The sequence below is a fragment of the Nerophis lumbriciformis genome, linkage group LG07 (genome assembly GCF_033978685.3).
Source record: "Nerophis lumbriciformis linkage group LG07, RoL_Nlum_v2.1, whole genome shotgun sequence".
NCBI lineage: Eukaryota > Metazoa > Chordata > Actinopteri > Syngnathiformes > Syngnathidae > Nerophis > Nerophis lumbriciformis.
This window is the reverse complement of record NC_084554.2, coordinates 6,151,117-6,170,000: the sequence shown is the minus strand read 5'-3', so window position 1 is coordinate 6,170,000 and position 18,884 is coordinate 6,151,117. Positions and strand designations below refer to the sequence as shown.

The following is an 18,884-nucleotide window of genomic DNA, read 5'->3' as shown; positions in this document are numbered from 1 at the left end:
AGTGATGGTATTGTAGTCCTCTCAAGAAAGCATCGATACAAATAATGATTGATAGACATAAAGTGGCTACTTCTTTTTATTTCCTCCATTATGTCTCCCAAGCGTGAGGCGTCCCTGGTGGGGTAACGGGACACGCTTCGGCCTCGCATGGGTTGGATTCCCGGCCAGGGTTGCATCAGGAAGTTTCATCCTGAGTAAAAAGTCAGCAGAAAGCATTCATGCCATTGACTGGCTGTGGCCAAAGTGCTGAACGTGGGGGAAAAGTGTGAGGCAGACGCTTCTGCTGGCACAATATCAAAGAAAGTGAAAGTGAAATTAGACACGGTGAAGCCAAACATTGACTGCATGCTTGTTTCTAAACGCAGCGACCGTCGCGAAAGATAAATCATTTTTATTATCTTTTGACTTTTATTTTGTCGTAGCTGTCAAAAGTGAACACACTTATCCACATAGGTGAGTAGTAACCAGTTACATTTACTTAGATAAGAAACACAACTTTTACTTTGCTATATAACATTGTTACATTTATTGATATCATAGTTATTTATCATCTATTTAATATTGCTTGTCAAGGCCCTTGCTGGGAATTGTGGTCCCTCTGAAAGAGTATCTTTGTGGGCCCCTCTACCCCATTCATTGCCACCTTCAATCTTTGTCTTTTTTACTCTTCTTGACAGTGCCTGGCGTCATGCACACAATTTGTTTCATTTTCTTTCATGATGAACACTTAACAAGTCAGAGTATTATTATGTAAATGCTGTATTATTATTCAATGACACATTTTACAAGAGCACATGAAACACATCATGATAAGGTAACTAAGGTCATGATTCAGTAATTATTAAGAACAATGTTTCTTACTGAGTAGAAGTTGAATGTGTCACAATACAATTGTGTGTAACACACATGCACAGTCACATCCTTGCTCTACAATCAACTGGCGACTGTTTTTTGTAATGAACTAGTGACTTGTCCAGAGTGTAGCACAGCCAGGTGACAGCTAACGTAGGCTCCAGAGCAGTGGTTCTTAACCTTGTGGGAGGTACTGACCCCCACCAGTTTCATATGCGCATTCACCGAACCCTTCTTTAGTGAAAATAAATAAATAAATAATTCTTGATTTAATCTTAATGTATAACTATTAATCATGAAATGATGTTATTATATTAAATAAATACTAATAAAGATATATTTTACAAACAAAGTTACAGGAATGTACACATGATCCCATGTTTACATCTCATTGTGCAACATGTGAATGTTTTAGTGGGAACTAAATGCGATATCGGAAAGGGGTACAAATTATTTCCAAAGCAGGACCCCCACCCAGACATACAATACTAGTACACAGCTCATGAAAAACAATATGTTGTGTTACTGTCATTGTAAGTGGGCCAAAACACTTATTTTAGAAATTAATCCCATGGAAATGACTTCTGTCATTTGATTATAATAATAAAACATTGAACTTGGTATTTAGTCAGGTTTGGGACAGGTGTGCTGCTGGTGTGGCCTCAGTGTGCACATCTAAGTTAAAGTACCAATGATTGTCACACACTAGGTGTGGTGAAATTTGTCCTATGCATTTGACCCATCAAATGTTTGTTCAGCCCCTGGGAGGTGAGGGGAGCAGTGAGCAGCAGCGGTGCCGCGCTCGGGAATCATTTTTGGTGATTTAACCCCCAATTCCAACCCTTGATGCTGAGTGCCAAGCAGGGAGGTAATGGCTCCCATTTTTATAGTCTTTGGTATGACTCGGCCGAGGTTTGAACTCACAACCTACCCATCTCAGGGCGGACACTCTAACCACTAGGCCACTGAGTAGGTCCACGCATATGGAAAATTAGAGGGAACATTGTTTGGGGGTATCAAACACGGAGGCTCCAGTTTACACGAGGACCACTTTATGTACCTTCTTTCAAAAACCTCCGCTCCACTCCAACGTGTCATCACTTCCGCTCTTAGCGCCTTCAAAATAAGAGCTCAAGGCATATACTGTATAACAGCGCATAACAGGAACTTAACATCACAAAGAGGAAAGCCCATAAAAATAGGTTACAAAAGTTATTTAATAAGAAGCCAAAAAGTGCAAAAACAATAATGTTCGTGTTGGAGGAGTTGTGAATTAGGTACACCTGCAGTCTGCAGGTGTACCTAATGTTGTGGCCCTGCAGTCATTCACAACTCCTCCAACACGAACATTATTGTTTTTGCACTTTTTGGCTTCTTATGAAATAACTTTTATAAATAGATTCAATCTTGCACGTGGAAAGTTTAAGTGTGGGCTTTAGTTGATATAACACTCCCGTCAGGGGGTGCATTCTACGGCGGGGGTGCAGGAGGCGGGATTACTGCGAGCCTCAGCCAGTGCGTCTTTTGCAGCCGTTTTATGATCGCTCAGCACAAGAAATACGTTACACACATACAGTTGTTGACAAAATACACTGTACATTATGTACCTCAGCTAACTAAACTATGGAAATGTATAATATAATTCATATAGCAATACGGTTTCACTGCACAGCAGGCCAGCAGTTAGCCGAGTCCGCAATCCATGTTGAGGCACTGAGTGACGTGCCTCAACTGGCTGCTGTTCACCGCACCGTCTCTTCTCAGTATTTGAACGGCAAATGTGAAAATTCAGCGATTTTGAATAAAAATAATCGAAAACTGGTGAAGTTAAATGGAAAATGACTTTATAGTATAATCACTGAATACATATAACAATTTAATTAATTTGTTTTCTTTTTACATTTTTTTTCTTTCAATGAGGCAGGTGAGGCGAGGCCTCACCTGCCTCTAGTGACCGCACGTCACTGGATTATAATATAATAAGACATAATAACAATGTGTGTTCTGGATCTAAATTAATTCATGGAAAATACATTGTTAAACAATGAATCTTTTTAGTGAGGTAGCATCTTCTATTTTTCACCCAAAAACTAATTTACTTAGGTGTACAAATAAAGTCTTACTTATTAATTGTATCACATTTATTAACAAGATTGTGTAACACAAACAACAACAATATGTGACGTTAGAAAATGTGCCGACTATTAAAATTGTCATTTTGAATTTGCGTACAGGATGTAGAATGACAATGATCTCGACCCACCATTAAAACAAACGGGCAGATTGGAGCATGTGGAAGGAAGTTATGACTGTTATAATGTTCCACCACAAGGGGGCGATGTTGGTGTCGATATCAATGACTAGTCATGATCAGACCCCGACTGAAGGGCCTAATATCAGTTTGCAAGGAGATCCAAACATCTAAAGAGAAGTAACGACAATTTGATGGTTGATGGCGAGGGGCAGTTTTCGCCGCCAGGCTCCGCCCACCACCAATGAGTACCAACAGGTACTGACCCATTATGCACGACGGGGTGTCATCATCGTCATGTGTACCAACTCTGATTGCAATCTAAGTTTGTGGAGCCAAGTTATATTTATCCATCTTCTTGTTATGGGACATTCATCCTCTGCTGTTGCCATTTCTAATATAAAGTAGTGTAAAGTTCTAACTTATATCTGTCAGTAAACTCGCCATGAAAGCGCTAAAACATACCGGTGTCGTGAGTTTACATTATTCACCCAAGGAACTTTAGTTATTAGAGAGCTCCGGTCAAACGGTTTTTCACGGGACACATTTCCGGCCTTGTTGTTGTTTCCGGATGAGGAGATGCTGCTCCGTTATTGATTGAAGTAAAGTCTGAATGTCATTAAAACAGTTAGCGCCATCTTTTGACACTTCTTCCACTCCCGTCCTTGCACGCTACACCGCTACGACAAAGATGACGGGGAGAAGACGCTGCTGAAGGTGAGCCACGTAAATAAGACCGCCCACAAAATGCCACATCCGGAAGCGACTGTCAGAAATCCACTTGAAGATGATGTGTAAAACATGTAAAACATCATCTATGCAACATTTTGATCAAAGAACCACCATCACATGTTATGTAGACCACAAGGAAGTCTTTTACATTTAGAAAAATGTAATAAGACTCCTTTAATGCGCCTTGGGGGTGGATGAGATCCGCCCGGAGTTCCTTAAGGCTCTGGATGCTGTGGGGCTGTCTTGGTTGACAAGACTCTGCAACATCGCGTGGACATCGGGGGCGGTACCTCTGGATTGGTAGACCGGGGTGGTGGTTCCTCTCTTTAAGAAGGGAAACCGGAAGGTGTGTTCTAACTATCGTGGGATCACACTCCTCAGCCTTCCCCGTAAGGTCTATTCAGGTGTACTGGAGAGGAGGCTACGCCGGATAGTCGAACCTCGGATTCAGGAGGAACAGTGTGGTTTTCGTCCTGGTCGTGGAACTGTGGACCAGCTCTATACTATCGGCAGGGTCCTTGAGGGTGCATGGGAGTTTACCCAACCAGTCTACATGTGTTTTGTGGGCTTGGAGAAGGCATTCGACCGTGTACCCCGGGAAGTCCTGTGGGGAGTGCTCAGAGAGTATGGGGTAACAGACTGTCTGATTGTGGCGGTTCGCGCCCTGTATGATCAGTGTCAGAGCTTGGTCCGCATTGCCGGCAGTAAGTCGGACTCGTTTCCAGTGAGGGTTGGACTCCGCCAAGGCTGCCCTTTGTCACCCATTCTGTTCATAACCTTTATGGACAGAATTTCTAGGGGCAGTCAGGGCGTTGAGGGGATCTGGTTTGGTGGATGCAGGATTAGGTCTCTGCTTTTTGCAGATGATGTGGTCCTGATGGCTTCATCTGGCCAGGATCTTCAGCTCTCACTGGATCGGTTTGCAGCCGAGTGGGAATCAGCACCTCCAAGTCCGAGTCCATGGTTCTCGCCCGGAAAAGGGTGGGGTGCCATCTCCGGGTTGGGGAGGAGATCTTGCCCCAAGTGGAGGAGTTCAAGTACCTCGGAGTCTTGTTCACGAGTGGGGGAAGAGTGAATCGTGGGATCGATAGGCGGATCGGTGCGGCGTCTTCAGTAATGCGGACGCTGTATCGATCCGTTGTGGTGAAGAAGGAGCCGAGCCGGAAGGCAAAGCTCTCGATTTACCGGTCGATCTACGTTCCCATCCTCACCTATGGTCATGAGCTTTGGGTTATGACCGAAAGGACAAGATCACGGGTACAAGCGGCCGAAATGAGTTTCCTCCGCCGGGTGGCGGGGCTCTCCCTTAGAGATAGGGTGAGAAGCTCTGTCATCCGGGGGGAGCTCAAAGTAAAGCCGCTGCTCCTCCACATGGAGAGGAGACAGATGAGGTGGATCTGGTCAGAATACCACCCGAACACCTCCCTAGGGAGGTGTTTAGGGCACGTCCGACCGGTAGGAGGCCACGGGGAAGACCCAGGACACGTTGGGAAGACTATGTCTCCCGGCTGGCCTGGGAACGCCCCGGGATCCCCCGGGAGGAGCTGGACGAAGTGGCTGGGGAGAGAGAAGTCTGGGCTTCCCTGCTTAGGCTGCTGCCCCCGCGACCCGACCTCGGATAAGCAGAAGAAGATGGATGGATGGATGGATAATGCGCCGTATGTATGAAAATAGACCTGACTAGACCCGCTCATCGGCAGTGCGCCTAATAATCCGGTGCGCCCTACGGTCCGGAAAATACGGCAAGTAAATGGTCATCGGGAAAATATCTTTATTTGTGTGGTTGTTAGCTCCAGGAACATTACATTCATGTCTGACAAAGCGCAAATACTGAAGAGATGAGGCTGATATCGAAAAGTGTTGAAATGCACTGAGCAACAACAATTAGCTTTTGCAAGCTGCCAATGTTTTATAAAAAAAAAAAAAGGGTAGATTATTTCTGCATAAAGTGCTAAAACTAAATTATGTTCCCCGTGCTTCGTTCGAGTAACTAAAGAAGGCAAAAAAAAAAAAAAGCTTGGCATCTGAAGTAAATGTAATTCCCATTTACTGACCTGCCTTGGTCCTGGTCCTGCAGTCTGGGGCTGGCGAGGCCTGCAGGCACGTCATTGCTACAAAGGCAGTCGTTGAAAAATGCAGAGTTTTTCCACTTGTTCATGCAGAGTGCGACCTATTTCAGGTGCCATTCGAAGGGTTTTATAATTGAGATCGGCACCAAAATCGAGGTCAAAAGTATCTTTGACAAAAAAACAAAAAAAAACAGACAGATTATCTTATTTTAAGTACGAAACCCTAAAGCAGTGAAGTTGTCACGTTATGTAAATGGTAAATAAAAAGAGAATACAACAAATCCTTTTCAACTTATATTCAATTGAATAGACGGCAAAGACAAGATACTTAACGTTCCAACTGGTAAACTTAATTTTTTGCAAATATTAGCTCATTTGGAATTGTTTAAAAAAAGCTGGCACAAGTGGCAAAAAAGACTGAGAAAGTTGAGGAATGCTCATCAAACACTTATTTGGAACATCCCACAGGTGAACAGGCTAATTGGGAACAGGTGGGTGCCATGATTGGGTATACAAGCAGCTTCCACGAAATGCTCAGTCGTTCACCAACAAGGACGGGGCGAGGGTCACCGCTTTGTCAACAAATGCGTGAGCAAATTGTTTAAGAACAACATTTCTCGACCAGCTATTGCAAGGAATTTGGGGATTTCACCATCTAAGGTCTGTAACATCATCAAAATGTTCAGAAAATCTGGAGAAATCACTGCACGTAAGCGATGATATTACGGACCTTCGATCCCTCAGGCGGTACTGCGTCAAGAAGCGACATCAGTGTGTAAAGGATATCACCACATGGGCTCAGGAACACTTCAGAAAACTACTGTCAGTAACTACAGTTCACCGCTACGTCTGTAAGTGCAAGTTAAAACTCTACTATGAAAAGCGAAAGCCATTTATCAACAACACCCACTGGGCCTGAGCTCATCTAAGATGGACTCATGCAAAGTGGAAAAGTGTTCTGTGGTCTGACAAGTCCACATTTCATATTGTTTTTGGAAACTGTGGACGTCGTGTCCTCTGGACCAAAGACGAAAAGAACCATCCGGAACAACTTAAGCTGTACATCAAGCAAGAATGGGAAATAATTCCACCTGAAGAGCTTCAAAAATGTGTCTCCTCAGTTCCCAAGCGTTTACTGAGTGTTGTTAAAAGGAAAGGCCATGTAACACAGTGGTAAAAATGCCCTTCTGACAACTTTTTTGCAATGTGTTGCTGCCATTAAATTCTAAGTTAATGATTATTATCTGTTTTCATTTACGAATTACACAAAGAGACAACTTCACTGGTTTTGGGTTTTGTAATATAGCTCAGATTCTAGAATGTGTATTATAAGACAAGCAAATTGGCTTGACATAAAAAAGCCAAGGAACAAAAAAGGTATTTCCGGTCAAAAGTAAGCACTTTTGGCCTTCATTTCAGATTTTCATTATTGCACCCAGGTTGAATCGAGGCAACTTTCAATGCCTGGCTGGCGGTCGACTGACACACCCTCCACCGTCGACTAGTAGCTCGCGATCGACGTAATGGGCACCTCTGTTTTAGTGGGATTACATTATTCACCTCCAAGTCCGAGTCCATGGTTCTAGCCCGGAAAAGGGTGGAATGGGGAGGAGACCCTGCCCCAAGTGGAGGAGTTCAAGTACCTGGGAGTCTTGTTCACGAGTGAGGGAAGAGTGGATCATGAGATCGACAGGCGGATCGGTGCAGCGTCTTCAGTAATGCGGACGCTGTATCGATCCGTTGTGGTGAAGAAGGAGCTGAGCCGGAAGGCAAAGCTCTCAATTTACTGGTCGATCTACGTTCCCATCCTCACCTATGGTCATGAGCTTTGGGTTATGACCGAAAGGACAAGATCACGGGTACAAGCGGCCGAAATGACTTTCCTCCGCCGGGTGGCGGGGCTCTTGAGGGTACATGGGAGTTTGCCCAACCAGTCTACATGTGCTTTGTGGACTTGGAGAAGGCATTCGACCGTGTATCCCGGGAAGTCCTGTGGAGAGTGCTCAGAGAGTATGGGGTATCGGACTGTCTGATTGTGGCGGTTCGCGCCCTGTATAATCAGTGTCAGAGCTTGGTCCGCATTGCCGGCAGTAAGTCGGACTCGTTTCCAGTGAGGGTTGGACTCTGCCAAGGCTGCCCTTTGTCACCGATTCTGTTCATAACCTTTATGGACAGAATTTCTAGGCGCAGTCAAGGCGTTGAGGGGATCTGGTTTGGTGGCTGCAGGATTAGGTCTCTGCTTTTTGCAGATGATGTGGTCCTGATGGCTTCGTCTGGCCAAGATCTTCAGCTCTCACTGGATCGGTTCGCAGCCGAGTGTGAAGCGACTGGGATGGGAATCAGCACCTCCAAGTCCGAGTCCATGGTTCTCGCCCGGAAAAGGGTGGAGTGCCATCTCCGCGTTGGGGAGGAGATCTTGCCCCAAGTGGAGGAGTTCAAGTACCTCGGAGTCTTGTTCACGAGTGGGGGAAGAGTGGATCGTGATATCGATAGGCGGATCAGTGTGGCGTCTTCAGTAATGCGGACGCTGTATCGATCTGTTGTGGTGAAGAAGGAGCCGAGCCGGAAGGCAAAGCTCTCGATTTACCGGTCAATCTACGTTCCCATCCTCACCTATGGTCATGAGCTTTGGGTTATGACCGAAAGGACAAGATCACGGGTACAAGCGGCCCAAATGACTTTCCTCCGCCGGGTGGCGGGGCTCTCCCTTAGAGATAGGGTGAGAAGCTCTGCCATCCTGGAGGAGCTCAAAGTAAAGCCGCTGCTCCTCCACATGGAGAGGAGCCAGATGAGGTGGTTTGGGCATCTGGTCAGGATGCCACCCGAACGCCTCCCTAGGGAGGTGTTTAGGGCACGTCCGACCGGTAGGAGGCCAAGAAGGAAGACCCAGGACACGTTGGGAAGACTATGTCTCCCGGCTGGCCTGGGAACGCCTCGAGATCCCCCGGGAAGAGCTGGACGAAGTGGCTGGGGAGAGGGAAGTCTGGGCTTCCCTGCTTAGACCTCGGATAAGCGGAAGAAGATGGATGGATGGATGGATGGACATTATCCACCCACGGACGTTCCCATCCTCACCTATGGTCATGAGCTTTGGGTTATGACCGAAAGGACAAGATCACGAGTTTCCTCCGCCGGGTGGCGGGTCTCTCCCTTAGAGATAGGGTGAGAAGCTCTGCCATCCCGGAGGAGCTCAAAGTAAAGCCGCTGCTCCTCCACATGAACAGGAGCCAGATGAGGTGGTTCGGGCATCTGGTTAGGATGCCACCCGAACGCCTCCCTAGGGAGGTGTTTTGGGCACGTCCGACCGGTAGGAGGCCACAGGGAAGACCCAGGACACGTTGGGAAGACTATGTCTCCCGGCTGGTCTGGGAACGCCTCGGGATCCCCCCGGGAAGAGCTGGACGAAGTGGCTGGGGAGAGGAAAGTCTGGGCTTCCCTGCTTAGACCTTGGATAAGCGGAAGAAGATAGATGGATGGATGGACATTATCCACCCACGGAACTTTTGTTATTGCTAGAGTTCCGGTCGGACGGGTTTTCACGCGACACATTTCCAGCGTTGTGTGTTACGTTAAGAAGCCACGGATGTATAGATTCTGCTGGATTGCCTGATAAGAACACAAAGTTAGCCCCATCTTTGGACACTTCTCCTTAGACTCCTTGTGCAACAGTTTAAGAACCACATTTCTAAACGCTACAATATGTTAGTAAAACGTGAGGAAATTAATGTTTAAAAACGCCTGGTTTCCACGGACATTTCACACGGCTGAAATAAGGAGAAACGTCTTCAACGAAGACGGACTCCAGTTGCCTCGATTGAACCTTTGCGGACTACCATGACCAGGATGACTGAGGTTCTACACGGACATAATTGATATTGTTGAATGTAAACAAGTGATGTGCATCAATGAAACTTTGTTGGAAATGTACGCCATTACCACTTGTCTTCTTCCACCTTCTTGTAACGTGCTTGGTGGTTCTGCCTACAAAAAAGGATTGTGCTCCAAATCCCAAAAGCTACATCCGTCAAGTACAATCGCCTCCCAAAGTAAATAAAGCTTCTTTACTTCCTGAGTCTCTTCACGGGGGTGCCCTGACCACCTTGCTGTGCCCCGGCAGCTTTTGGATGCAGAACTATGGCCTCGTCTTCTCTTGATTGTTGTTTGGCAAAATTGACAAAGACCTTCAAGAAGGGACACACATGCAAGCTTGGTGAGAAAATATTTACATTCCACTTTAAACCTCTTTTGTTTTTACTTGATCGAGAGTGGTCTGTGACACCGAGTAGTCCTCGATGTTGAGCTGGTCTTTGTTGGCCAGGACCATCTGGAAGATCCTTGCCAGGGAGGAGGAGGCTATCTTGTACTGCAGGGTGTTGTAGTGTTTTTCCCTCTGGACGCAGCCGGGGAAGGTGCTCTCCATGAAGGCTTCGGCCGGGTTCAGATCGGGGGCGCAACCGGCCTTGGAGGCCCTGATCTTCATGGTCACCACGTAGCCATCACCAAATCTGACCGTGATGACAGATTTCATTTAATCGTAGCTTACAGATCTCTGGGCTGTATTGAGGTACCCTGTGCCAAGTGCTTGTACGATCTAAAGACGTCAGATACAAGTCCTGCCTGTCTAAGATAATATCTACCGTATTTTTCAGACTATAAGGCGCACTTAAAACCCTTTCATTTTCTCAAAACTCGACAGTGCGCATTATAACCCGGTACGTCTAATGTACGGAATAATTTCGACCTCGAAGCTATGTTATTTGGTACATGGTGCAATGACAACTGTGACCAGTAGATGGCAGTCAAACATAAAAGATACGTGTAGACTGCAATATGACTCAAGTAAACAACACCAACATTTTATATGTTCCATTGAAAATATAAAACATTACACACAGCGCTCAAAAATCCATCAAAATGTTTTAGTACGACTTTGGTAAGCTAAGAAGCCGCACCGCTTGATGGATTGTACTGTGCTTCAACATACGAGTATTATTGTCAGAATAACTGTATCTAAGTTATCACAAAACTTTGTGTTTGAACTTACCAAGAAGAAGGCTTGTAAAACTCCACTGTGTAGGATGGGAAGCAACATGAAGGTGTTCTGTTTCTTTCATGTATTGTAATCCACAGAAAGATTTTGTCTTGACCCAAGAACTACAAAAGCGGAGAGGAAGCAGGACCAGACTCCCCTCCAGGCGACCTTTTCTGTGAACTGTTTTATGACCTTTTCTTTTGAACTGTTGTAATCAAAGGCGATGGCTGTTTACGGCCACCGTCCCTTTAGAAACAGCTGTTGCCATGTAATCAGGGAAAGTCCAAATAAAAGAGGAGGCGTACAATCTTTTGGCAGAGCATAATGACACTGTAAAAGGGTACAGATGTACACGTTTCTCCTCACTGAGCCAAAATGAGTTCTGTCTCTGTTTGATTCTTGTTTAATATATGTCTTCAGTGTTTGAATCTGACAATTATTATTAAGTTAAAGTTATGGTGTGTGTATAAGGTAAGACATATTATCTGGCGTTTTGTTTTGAAATATTATGCAAAAGCAACTTTTCTGGTACCTGCTGATGTGTATTTGGGATCTGCATGAATCCTGAATATGTGCGCGCATCCGCCTTTGTAGTCGATAAACTTCTTCTTTTTCTCTATCTTCTTGTTATGGGACATTCATCCTCCATTGTTGCCATTTCTAATATAAAGTAGTGTAAAGTTCTTACTTATATCTGTCAGTAAACTCGCCATGAAAGCACTAAAACATACCGGTGTAGTGAGTTTATATTATTCACCCAAGGAACTTTAGTTATTAGAGAGTTCCGGTCTTGACGGTTTTTCACGTTGTTGTTGCACTAGTGAGCCACGGATGATTGATTATAATTATTGATTGAAGTAAAGTCTGAATGCCATCTTTTGACACTTCTTCCACTCCCGTCCTTGCACGCTACACCGCAACAACAAAGATGACGGGGAGAAGACGCAGTCGAAGATGAGCCACGTAAATAAGACCGCCCACAAAACGGCGCATCCTGAAGCGACTGTCTTTTACATTCAGAAAAAAATAAAATAAAATATGACTCCTTTAATGCGCCTTATAATCCGGTGCGCCTTTCATGGCGAGTATACTGACAGATATAAGTAGGAACTTTACACTACTTTATATTAGAAATGGCAACAGTGGAGTATGAATGTCCCATAACAAGAAGATAGAGAAAAAGAAGAAGCTTATCGACTACGGCGGTGGACGTGCGCAAATTTTCAGGACTTATGCAGATCCCAAATACACATCAGCAGGTACCAGAAAGGTAAGAAAAGTTGTTTTAGCATAATACTGTGAAGATAATATATATTATATATTATATACTTTAATATATAATATATCTCTGACTACGGTAGCCGTAATGGGCCGACAATCCATCAAGTGGTGCGCCTTCAAAGTCGTACTAAAACATTTTGACAGATTTTTAAGTCTACATGTATCTCTTATGTGTGACTGCCATCTACTGGTCACACTTATCATTACACCATGTACCAAATAAAATTGCTTCGAGGTCGGTAAACACAACCAGCATTATTCCGTACATGTTAGAATAATTATGTGTAAGTTATCACACAACTGTTATGCTTAAAGGCCGTTGCTATAGTTATTATCAATTGTGCTGAAGTTGTACTTTTCTATCTGTGCAAAGTGAACAATTTGCAATCTTGGATTGCAGTCGTCTCTTATCAGTGTTATTGAGGACCGTGACACAGACAAAGCAGAGACAGGGCGATATCACGAGTGTCAGCACATTTGCATTTCTGTCTAACTGGGGCTGCTGAAATTACCCCCCCTTCCTTCAGAAGCAGCCTCAGTGATGTAACCAGGGACCTCCCAAATAAATAGAGGAGCACGTGGGTCTGGACCTTAGAGCGTGGTGGGAGATTGTAACTGAGTGTGCAGCTCCAAACGTCTCTCCTCATTGAGCCAAATTGAACTCTGTCTCTGCATGATTCCTTGCTTCTTGTCTGTTTAATAGATGTCATCAGTGTTTGAACCTGACAGTACATTAGGCGCACCGGGTTATAAGGCGCACTGTTGATTTCTGAGAAAATTTTAAGTGTGCCTTATTGTCCGAAAAATCCGGTACATCCACATACGGTCCCATCATAACGTGTTTACAAATGTATTTGTCGAAGAGTGTCACAAAGTGGACGAGCACAAAAGAGACCAACTTGTATTTGAGTTGCTGAATGGTTCCGAGACACTTGAAGGACCCGTTCACCATAATGGCCAAACGCGTGCAGAGCGCCTCACATTCCTCCATGCTGTTAAAGGGACAGCGACCGTTACGTTCCAAAACACTCCCAAATACACATTCAGACGTGTGGTGCACCTGTGTGAGGTGAGGACGACAGCTCTTTTCTCCTGGATCACGCTCACGATGGAGCTCCAGAGGAAGCGCCTGGACAGCGGGTCCATGCCTGTTGTGGGTTCATCCTGACGTGGAGAACAAAAAAAATACATTTTGCTTACGTTATTGGGAGGGTCAGTTTGGGTTTGGGACTCACCAGCAGGACCAGAGCGGGACAGCCGATCATGGCGATAGCTGTTGACAGTTTCCTGCGGTTCCCTCCGCTGTAGGTGCCGGCGCTTTGGCCCACGTACTCGGACAGACCCAGCTTCTGGATGGCCCACTCCGCAATCTGCAAACAGGCGGTTTCACACTCCTGCATGTAAGTCTTAAGTACGTGGTCCTGCTCCTCCTCACCCTGCTGATCTCCACCTCTGGCACCCCGCGGAGGCGAGCGTAGAGGTGAAGGTGTTCTCTTCCAGTCAGCAGTTCATCGATGGCGTCGAACTGCGGGCAGTAGCCCATGTTTTGGTGGACGTCCAGGATGTTGGTCAAAATGCTGACAAGAGGACAATTGTTGTTATTCTACACCAAAACATCATCCATGTATTATGGGCCTGCTCCAATGCAAGCGCCCATTCACTCAAACGTTATTATAGTTCTTCTATGTCAGGGGTCGGCAACCCCGCATGCGGCTCTTTGATCACTCTGATGCGGCTCAGCTGAATACTTGCCGACCCCCCCGATTTTCCCCGGGAGACTTCCGGATTTCAGTGCCTCAAGCGGAAAACTCCCGGGACAAATATTCTCCGATTTTCACCCTTACAATAATAATAAGGGCGTGCCATGATGGTACAGCATTTAGCGCCCTCTACAACCTTTACAAACAGCGTGCCAGCCCAGCCTCTTGTTATATGCATTTTCTACTTGCACACGTAAGTGACAGCAAGGCATACTTGGTCAACAGCCACACAGGTTACACTGACGGTGGCCAAATAAAACAACTTTAACACTCTTACTAATAATGCGCCACACTTTGAACCAAAACCAAACAAAAATGACAAACACATTTCGGGAGAACATCTGCACCTTAACACAACATAAACACAACAGAACAAATACCCAGAATCCCATGCAGCCCTGACTCTTCCGGGCTACATTATACACCCCCTGCTACCACCAAACCCCGCCCCCACCCCAACCCTGCTCCCTCACACATCAACCCCCCCTCTGTGCGTCGGTTGAGGTGGGCGGGGTTTGGTAGCTGGGGTGTATAATGTAGCCCGGAAGAGTTAGGGCTGCATGGGATTCTGGGTATTTGTTCTGTTGTGTTGCAGATGTTCTCCCGAAATGTGTTTTGTCATTCTTGTTTGGTGTGGGTTCACAGTGTGGCGCATTATTAGTAAGAGTGTTAAAGTTTTTTTTTTACCGCGACCGTCAGTGTAACCTGTGTGGTTGTTGACCAAGTATGCCTTGCTGTCACTTACGTGAGCAAGCAGAAGCCCCATACAATGCGTGGCTGGGCCGGCACGCTGGTTGTAGTAGGCGCTAAATGCTGTACCATCACAGTACGTTCGAGAGAATATTTACCTAGTTACTCTGAAATCCGTAGTCTGCCGGAAAAATCGGGAGGAATGACAAATATGACGCTGTCAAGCACCATTCATATAAAACTTGCGGGCCGCATGTCTGAGAGCCTTGGTTTATACATAGCACAAAGCAAAAAAAAAACTTTGTATGCAGTGTTATTTCATTTTAAATTTCAAAAGATTTATGTGGCTCCCATTGTTTTCTTTAATTTGTGCCTGCTGGGTGAGAAGTACAAACCCCGTTTCCATATGAGTTGGGAAATTGTGTTAGATGTGGATATAAACGGAATACAATGATTTGAAAAATCATTTTCAACCCATATTCAGTTGAATATGCTACAAAGACAACATATTTGATGTTCAAACTGATAAACATTTTTTTTTTTTGCAAATAATCATTAACTTTAGAATTTGATGCCAGCAACACGTGACAAAGAAGTTGTGAAAGGTGGCAATAAATACTGATAAAGTTGAGGAATGCTCATCAAACACTTATTTGGAACATCCCACAGGTGAACAGGCAAATTGGGAACAGGTGGGTGCCATGATTGGGTATAAAAGTAGATTCCATGAAATGCTCAGTCATTCACAAACAAGGATGGGGCGAGGGTCACCGCGTTGTCAACAAATGCGTGAGCAAATTGTTGAACAGTTTAAGAAAAACCTTTCTCAACCAGCTATTGCAAGGAATTTAGGGATTTCACCATCAGCCCGTAATATCATCAAAGGGTTCAGAGAATCTGGAGAAATCACTGCACGTAAGCAGCTAAGCCCGTGACTTTCCATCCCTCAGGCTGTACTGCATCAACAAGCGACATCAGTGTGAAAAGGATATCACCACATGGGCTCAGGAACACTTCAGAAACCCACTGTCTGCAACTACAGTTGGTCGCTACGTCTGTAAGTGCAAGTAAAAACTCTCCTATGCAAGGCGAAAACCATTTATCAACAACACCCAGAAACGCCGTCAGCTTTGCTGGGCCCGAGCTCATCTAAGATGGACTGATACAAAGTGGAAAAGTGTTCTGTGGTCTGACGAGTCCAGATTTCCAAATTGTTTTTGGAAACTGTGGATGTCGTGTCCTCCGGACCAAAGAGGAAAAGAACCATGCGGATTGTTACAGGCGCAAAGTTGAAAAGCCAGCATGTGTGATGGTATGGTGGTGTATTAGTGCCCAAGACATGGGTAACTTACACATCTCTGAAGGCTCCATTAATGCTGAAAGGTACATACAGGTTTTGGAGCAACATATGTTGCCATCCAAGCAACATTACCATGGACGCCCCTGCTTATTTCAGCAAGACAATGCCAAGCCACGTGTTACATCAACGTGGCTTCATGGTAAAAGAGTGCGGGTACTAGACTGGCCTGCCTGTAGTCCAGACCTGTCTCCCATTGAAAATGTGTGGCGCATTATGAAGCCTAAAATACCACAACGGAGACCCCCGGACTGTTGAACAACTTAAGCTGTACATCAAGCAAGAATGGGAAAGAATTCCACCTGAGAAGCTTCAAAAATGTGTCTCCTCAGTTCCCAAACGTTTACTGAGTGTTGTTAAAAGGAAAGGCCATGTAACACAGTGGTGAACATGCCCTTTCCCAACTACTTTGGCACGTGTTGCAGCCATGAAATTCTAAGTTAATGATTACTTGCAAAAAAAAAAAAAGGTCATCAGTTTGAACATCAAATATGTTGTCTTTGTAGCATATTCAACTGAATATGGGTTGAAAATGATTTGCAAATCATTGTATTCCGTTTATATTTACATCTAACACAATTTCCCAACTCATATGGAAACGGGGTTTGTAAAAGTTGGCCTTTGTATGTGAACTGCTACCCGGCGACACCTCTGTGTGTCACCAAAGTATCTCCAGCATGTAGAGACGTACATGTGGCAGCAAGCGCACATTTCCACGTCAACGTCAGTCTCGACGCATCTCAACTTTGCCATGAAAAAGGGCGTACGGCAGGTTTTTGTGTGTAAGTAAGCTTTTTTACGCAGTATAATCAACCTTTTTTGAGCCAAGGCACATTTTTTGCGTTGAAAAAATGCGGAGGCACACCACCAGCAGAAATCATTAAAAAACGAAACTCAGTTGACAGTAAAAAGTCGTTGTCGCAATTGTTGGATATGACTTTAAAGCATAACCAAGCATGCATCACTATAGCTCTTGTCTCAAAGTAGATGTACTGTCACTGTACGAAAGCCTATTGTGTGTCAGTTTTGTAATGTTCCTGTGTCTTAGGTCAATCTGTGACGTCATTTCCCCTTTAAAGCACGTCTTTGTCAGAATAGCCGGTTTCAATCAATGGTGGCAGCCAGCCTTGTGTGCGTTGACGACTAAATGTAAGTTTTGTCACATACTGTTACAGCATTTGAACTGAATGTCGTGCCTTGCTACTTCTGCAAATGTTTGGTGCATCGTATGCTAAGTTCAGTTGTGTTTGGGTCAATTGAGAGATAATTAGTCTCGTTGACGGCGTTTACATTCACGTGTAGTTTATTTAACGTCATTGCAACTGCGATGGCGGAGTTTGGCCTTTAGATGGCGACAGAGACCACATAATCGCCATTTATGCCTCTGAAGTTTAGAAACTTGTTTGAAGTTCATACATAGTTAAATGCAGTATACATATGTTGTTGTTATACATACCTTTATATTATGTTATATTATGTATGCATATACATGTATATTGCTGCATATTAATGAGTATATAATTGGATTGTAATTTTTCCTCTTTTCTCTATTTGTTCACACACACACAAACACACAAACACACACACACACACACACACACACACACACACACACACACACACACACACACACACACACACAAAAAAAAACCACACACATTCACATCTACCTTTCAGCAATAAAGATGATTAAAGGATTCTCTGGCCGGAATCTGTCCATTGTGTCCCAACTCTAAAAGAACTACTATCCCTTCCTTACAAAGATGCATTTCAGGCTAACTAGCATCGTTTTAGAGTGGGAATGTAACTTTTTGTCAAACACAGACCTGGTGTAAAGTGGAGCTAATAGATTTTAATACAAGCAGTGATGAATACTTACTTTCTTGAAAAAGTTTCTTATGTCCATTTTGCATCCGTTCACGTTCTTGTTCTGCAGTGCTGTGTGCTAATGTGCTTCGTACACCTGCAGGACCGCAAGCAAGGTCGCAGAGAAAATGCGGACTGTATTTTGAGTGATGTGGGAATTTTCTATATGAACAAGTCCAAGGACCGCAAGCAAGGTCGCGAAGAAAATGCGGACTGGATTTTGAGTGATGTCGGCATTTTCTATATGAACAAGTGGAATGGATTGGATACTGACGCACGAAAGGGGCTCTCTACCTTACGCTATGAAGTGAGGGGAAACTGAGTGAATAATGACAGGTTATATGATTATTTATTTAAACTCATATTCGGGCCACTTTATAATTTTTTTTTTTTTTTTACACCAAATTATTTAGGGGGGCTTAAGAATATTTTAGGGGGACTTGAAACCCCTAAAATAGGCCTAGCAACGCCAATGGATCTAAGAACATCAGACTCTATGAGTAAATTGTTGTTTACTTGCTTGTTTGGATGCATCATTCATTTATATGGAGGTCAATTAGGGACAACAGTTTTGTACTTTTGTACTCTGAAACTAAAAGTTCAGATTTTGATGTTGAAAAATACCTCAGTGTATTCAAAATAAAATATATTTTTCAGGATGAATATAATTTTCACACAAAAATATGTTTTTATTAATTATTTCTTTTCATTTATATATATTTTAATATTAAAGCTTTCTACTTTTTCAGATTCAATTTTTATTTTTTTACAGTTTCATTTATTTTTTTCCAAGATTCGCATCTTTTTCAGATTAAAATCTGTTTTTTTCAGGTTCTAAATTTGGCCCTTTTTTACATAATATTGGATATTGAGAACATTTAAACACTCCATTTGAATATAAAATATTTAATTTAACGATTTGGTGCTTTTTCAAACAGTCAAAATGATGTACAAAGAAAACTAAGTAAAAAGGTACAACAATTCTTCACAAAAA

At 44.1% G+C, this 18,884-nt stretch overlaps 3 protein-coding genes across 3 annotated transcripts in view; all 3 read right to left on the bottom strand.

Annotated features, from left to right (window-relative positions):
* LOC133622408 (major histocompatibility complex class I-related gene protein-like) overlaps window positions 1–5,944 on the bottom strand; it is a 13,139-nt gene extending 7,195 nt beyond the window's left edge. Inside the window, exon 1 of the mRNA XM_072913577.1 lies at window positions 5,890–5,944. Coding sequence (XP_072769678.1) covers window positions 5,890–5,944 — 55 coding nt within the window. The remainder of the gene's footprint in view (window positions 1–5,889) is intronic.
* Window positions 5,945–9,933: 3,989 nt separating this feature from the next.
* Window positions 9,934–10,412, bottom strand: LOC133609293 (retinal-specific phospholipid-transporting ATPase ABCA4-like). Its single transcript, XM_072913415.1, has 2 exons — window positions 10,160–10,412; window positions 9,934–10,085 (listed from the first exon to the last, which is right to left on the bottom strand). The coding sequence occupies exons 1-2, from the start codon at window positions 10,382–10,384 to the stop codon at window positions 9,966–9,968; spliced, it is 345 nt and encodes a 114-aa protein (XP_072769516.1). The 5' UTR covers window positions 10,385–10,412; the 3' UTR covers window positions 9,934–9,965.
* A 3,164-nt stretch (window positions 10,413–13,576) lies between these two features.
* LOC133609869 (retinal-specific phospholipid-transporting ATPase ABCA4-like) overlaps window positions 13,577–18,884 on the bottom strand; it is a 600,088-nt gene continuing 594,780 nt past the window's right edge. Inside the window, exons 45-46 of the transcript XR_012050540.1 lie at window positions 13,653–13,794; window positions 13,577–13,587 (exon numbers count right to left, since the gene is read on the bottom strand). The gene's annotated coding sequence lies outside the window, so the exon portion shown is untranslated. The remainder of the gene's footprint in view (window positions 13,588–13,652; window positions 13,795–18,884) is intronic.

Coding starts and splice junctions, on each gene's coding strand:
- LOC133609293 (XM_072913415.1), bottom strand. CDS start 10,384: ATGAAGATCAGGGCCTCCAAGGCCGGTTGCGCCCCCGATCTGAACCCG. Junction 10,086..10,159: donor CACAGACCACTCTCGATCAA/GTAAAAACAAAA, acceptor CCCTTCTTGAAG/GTCTTTGTCAATTTTGCCAA.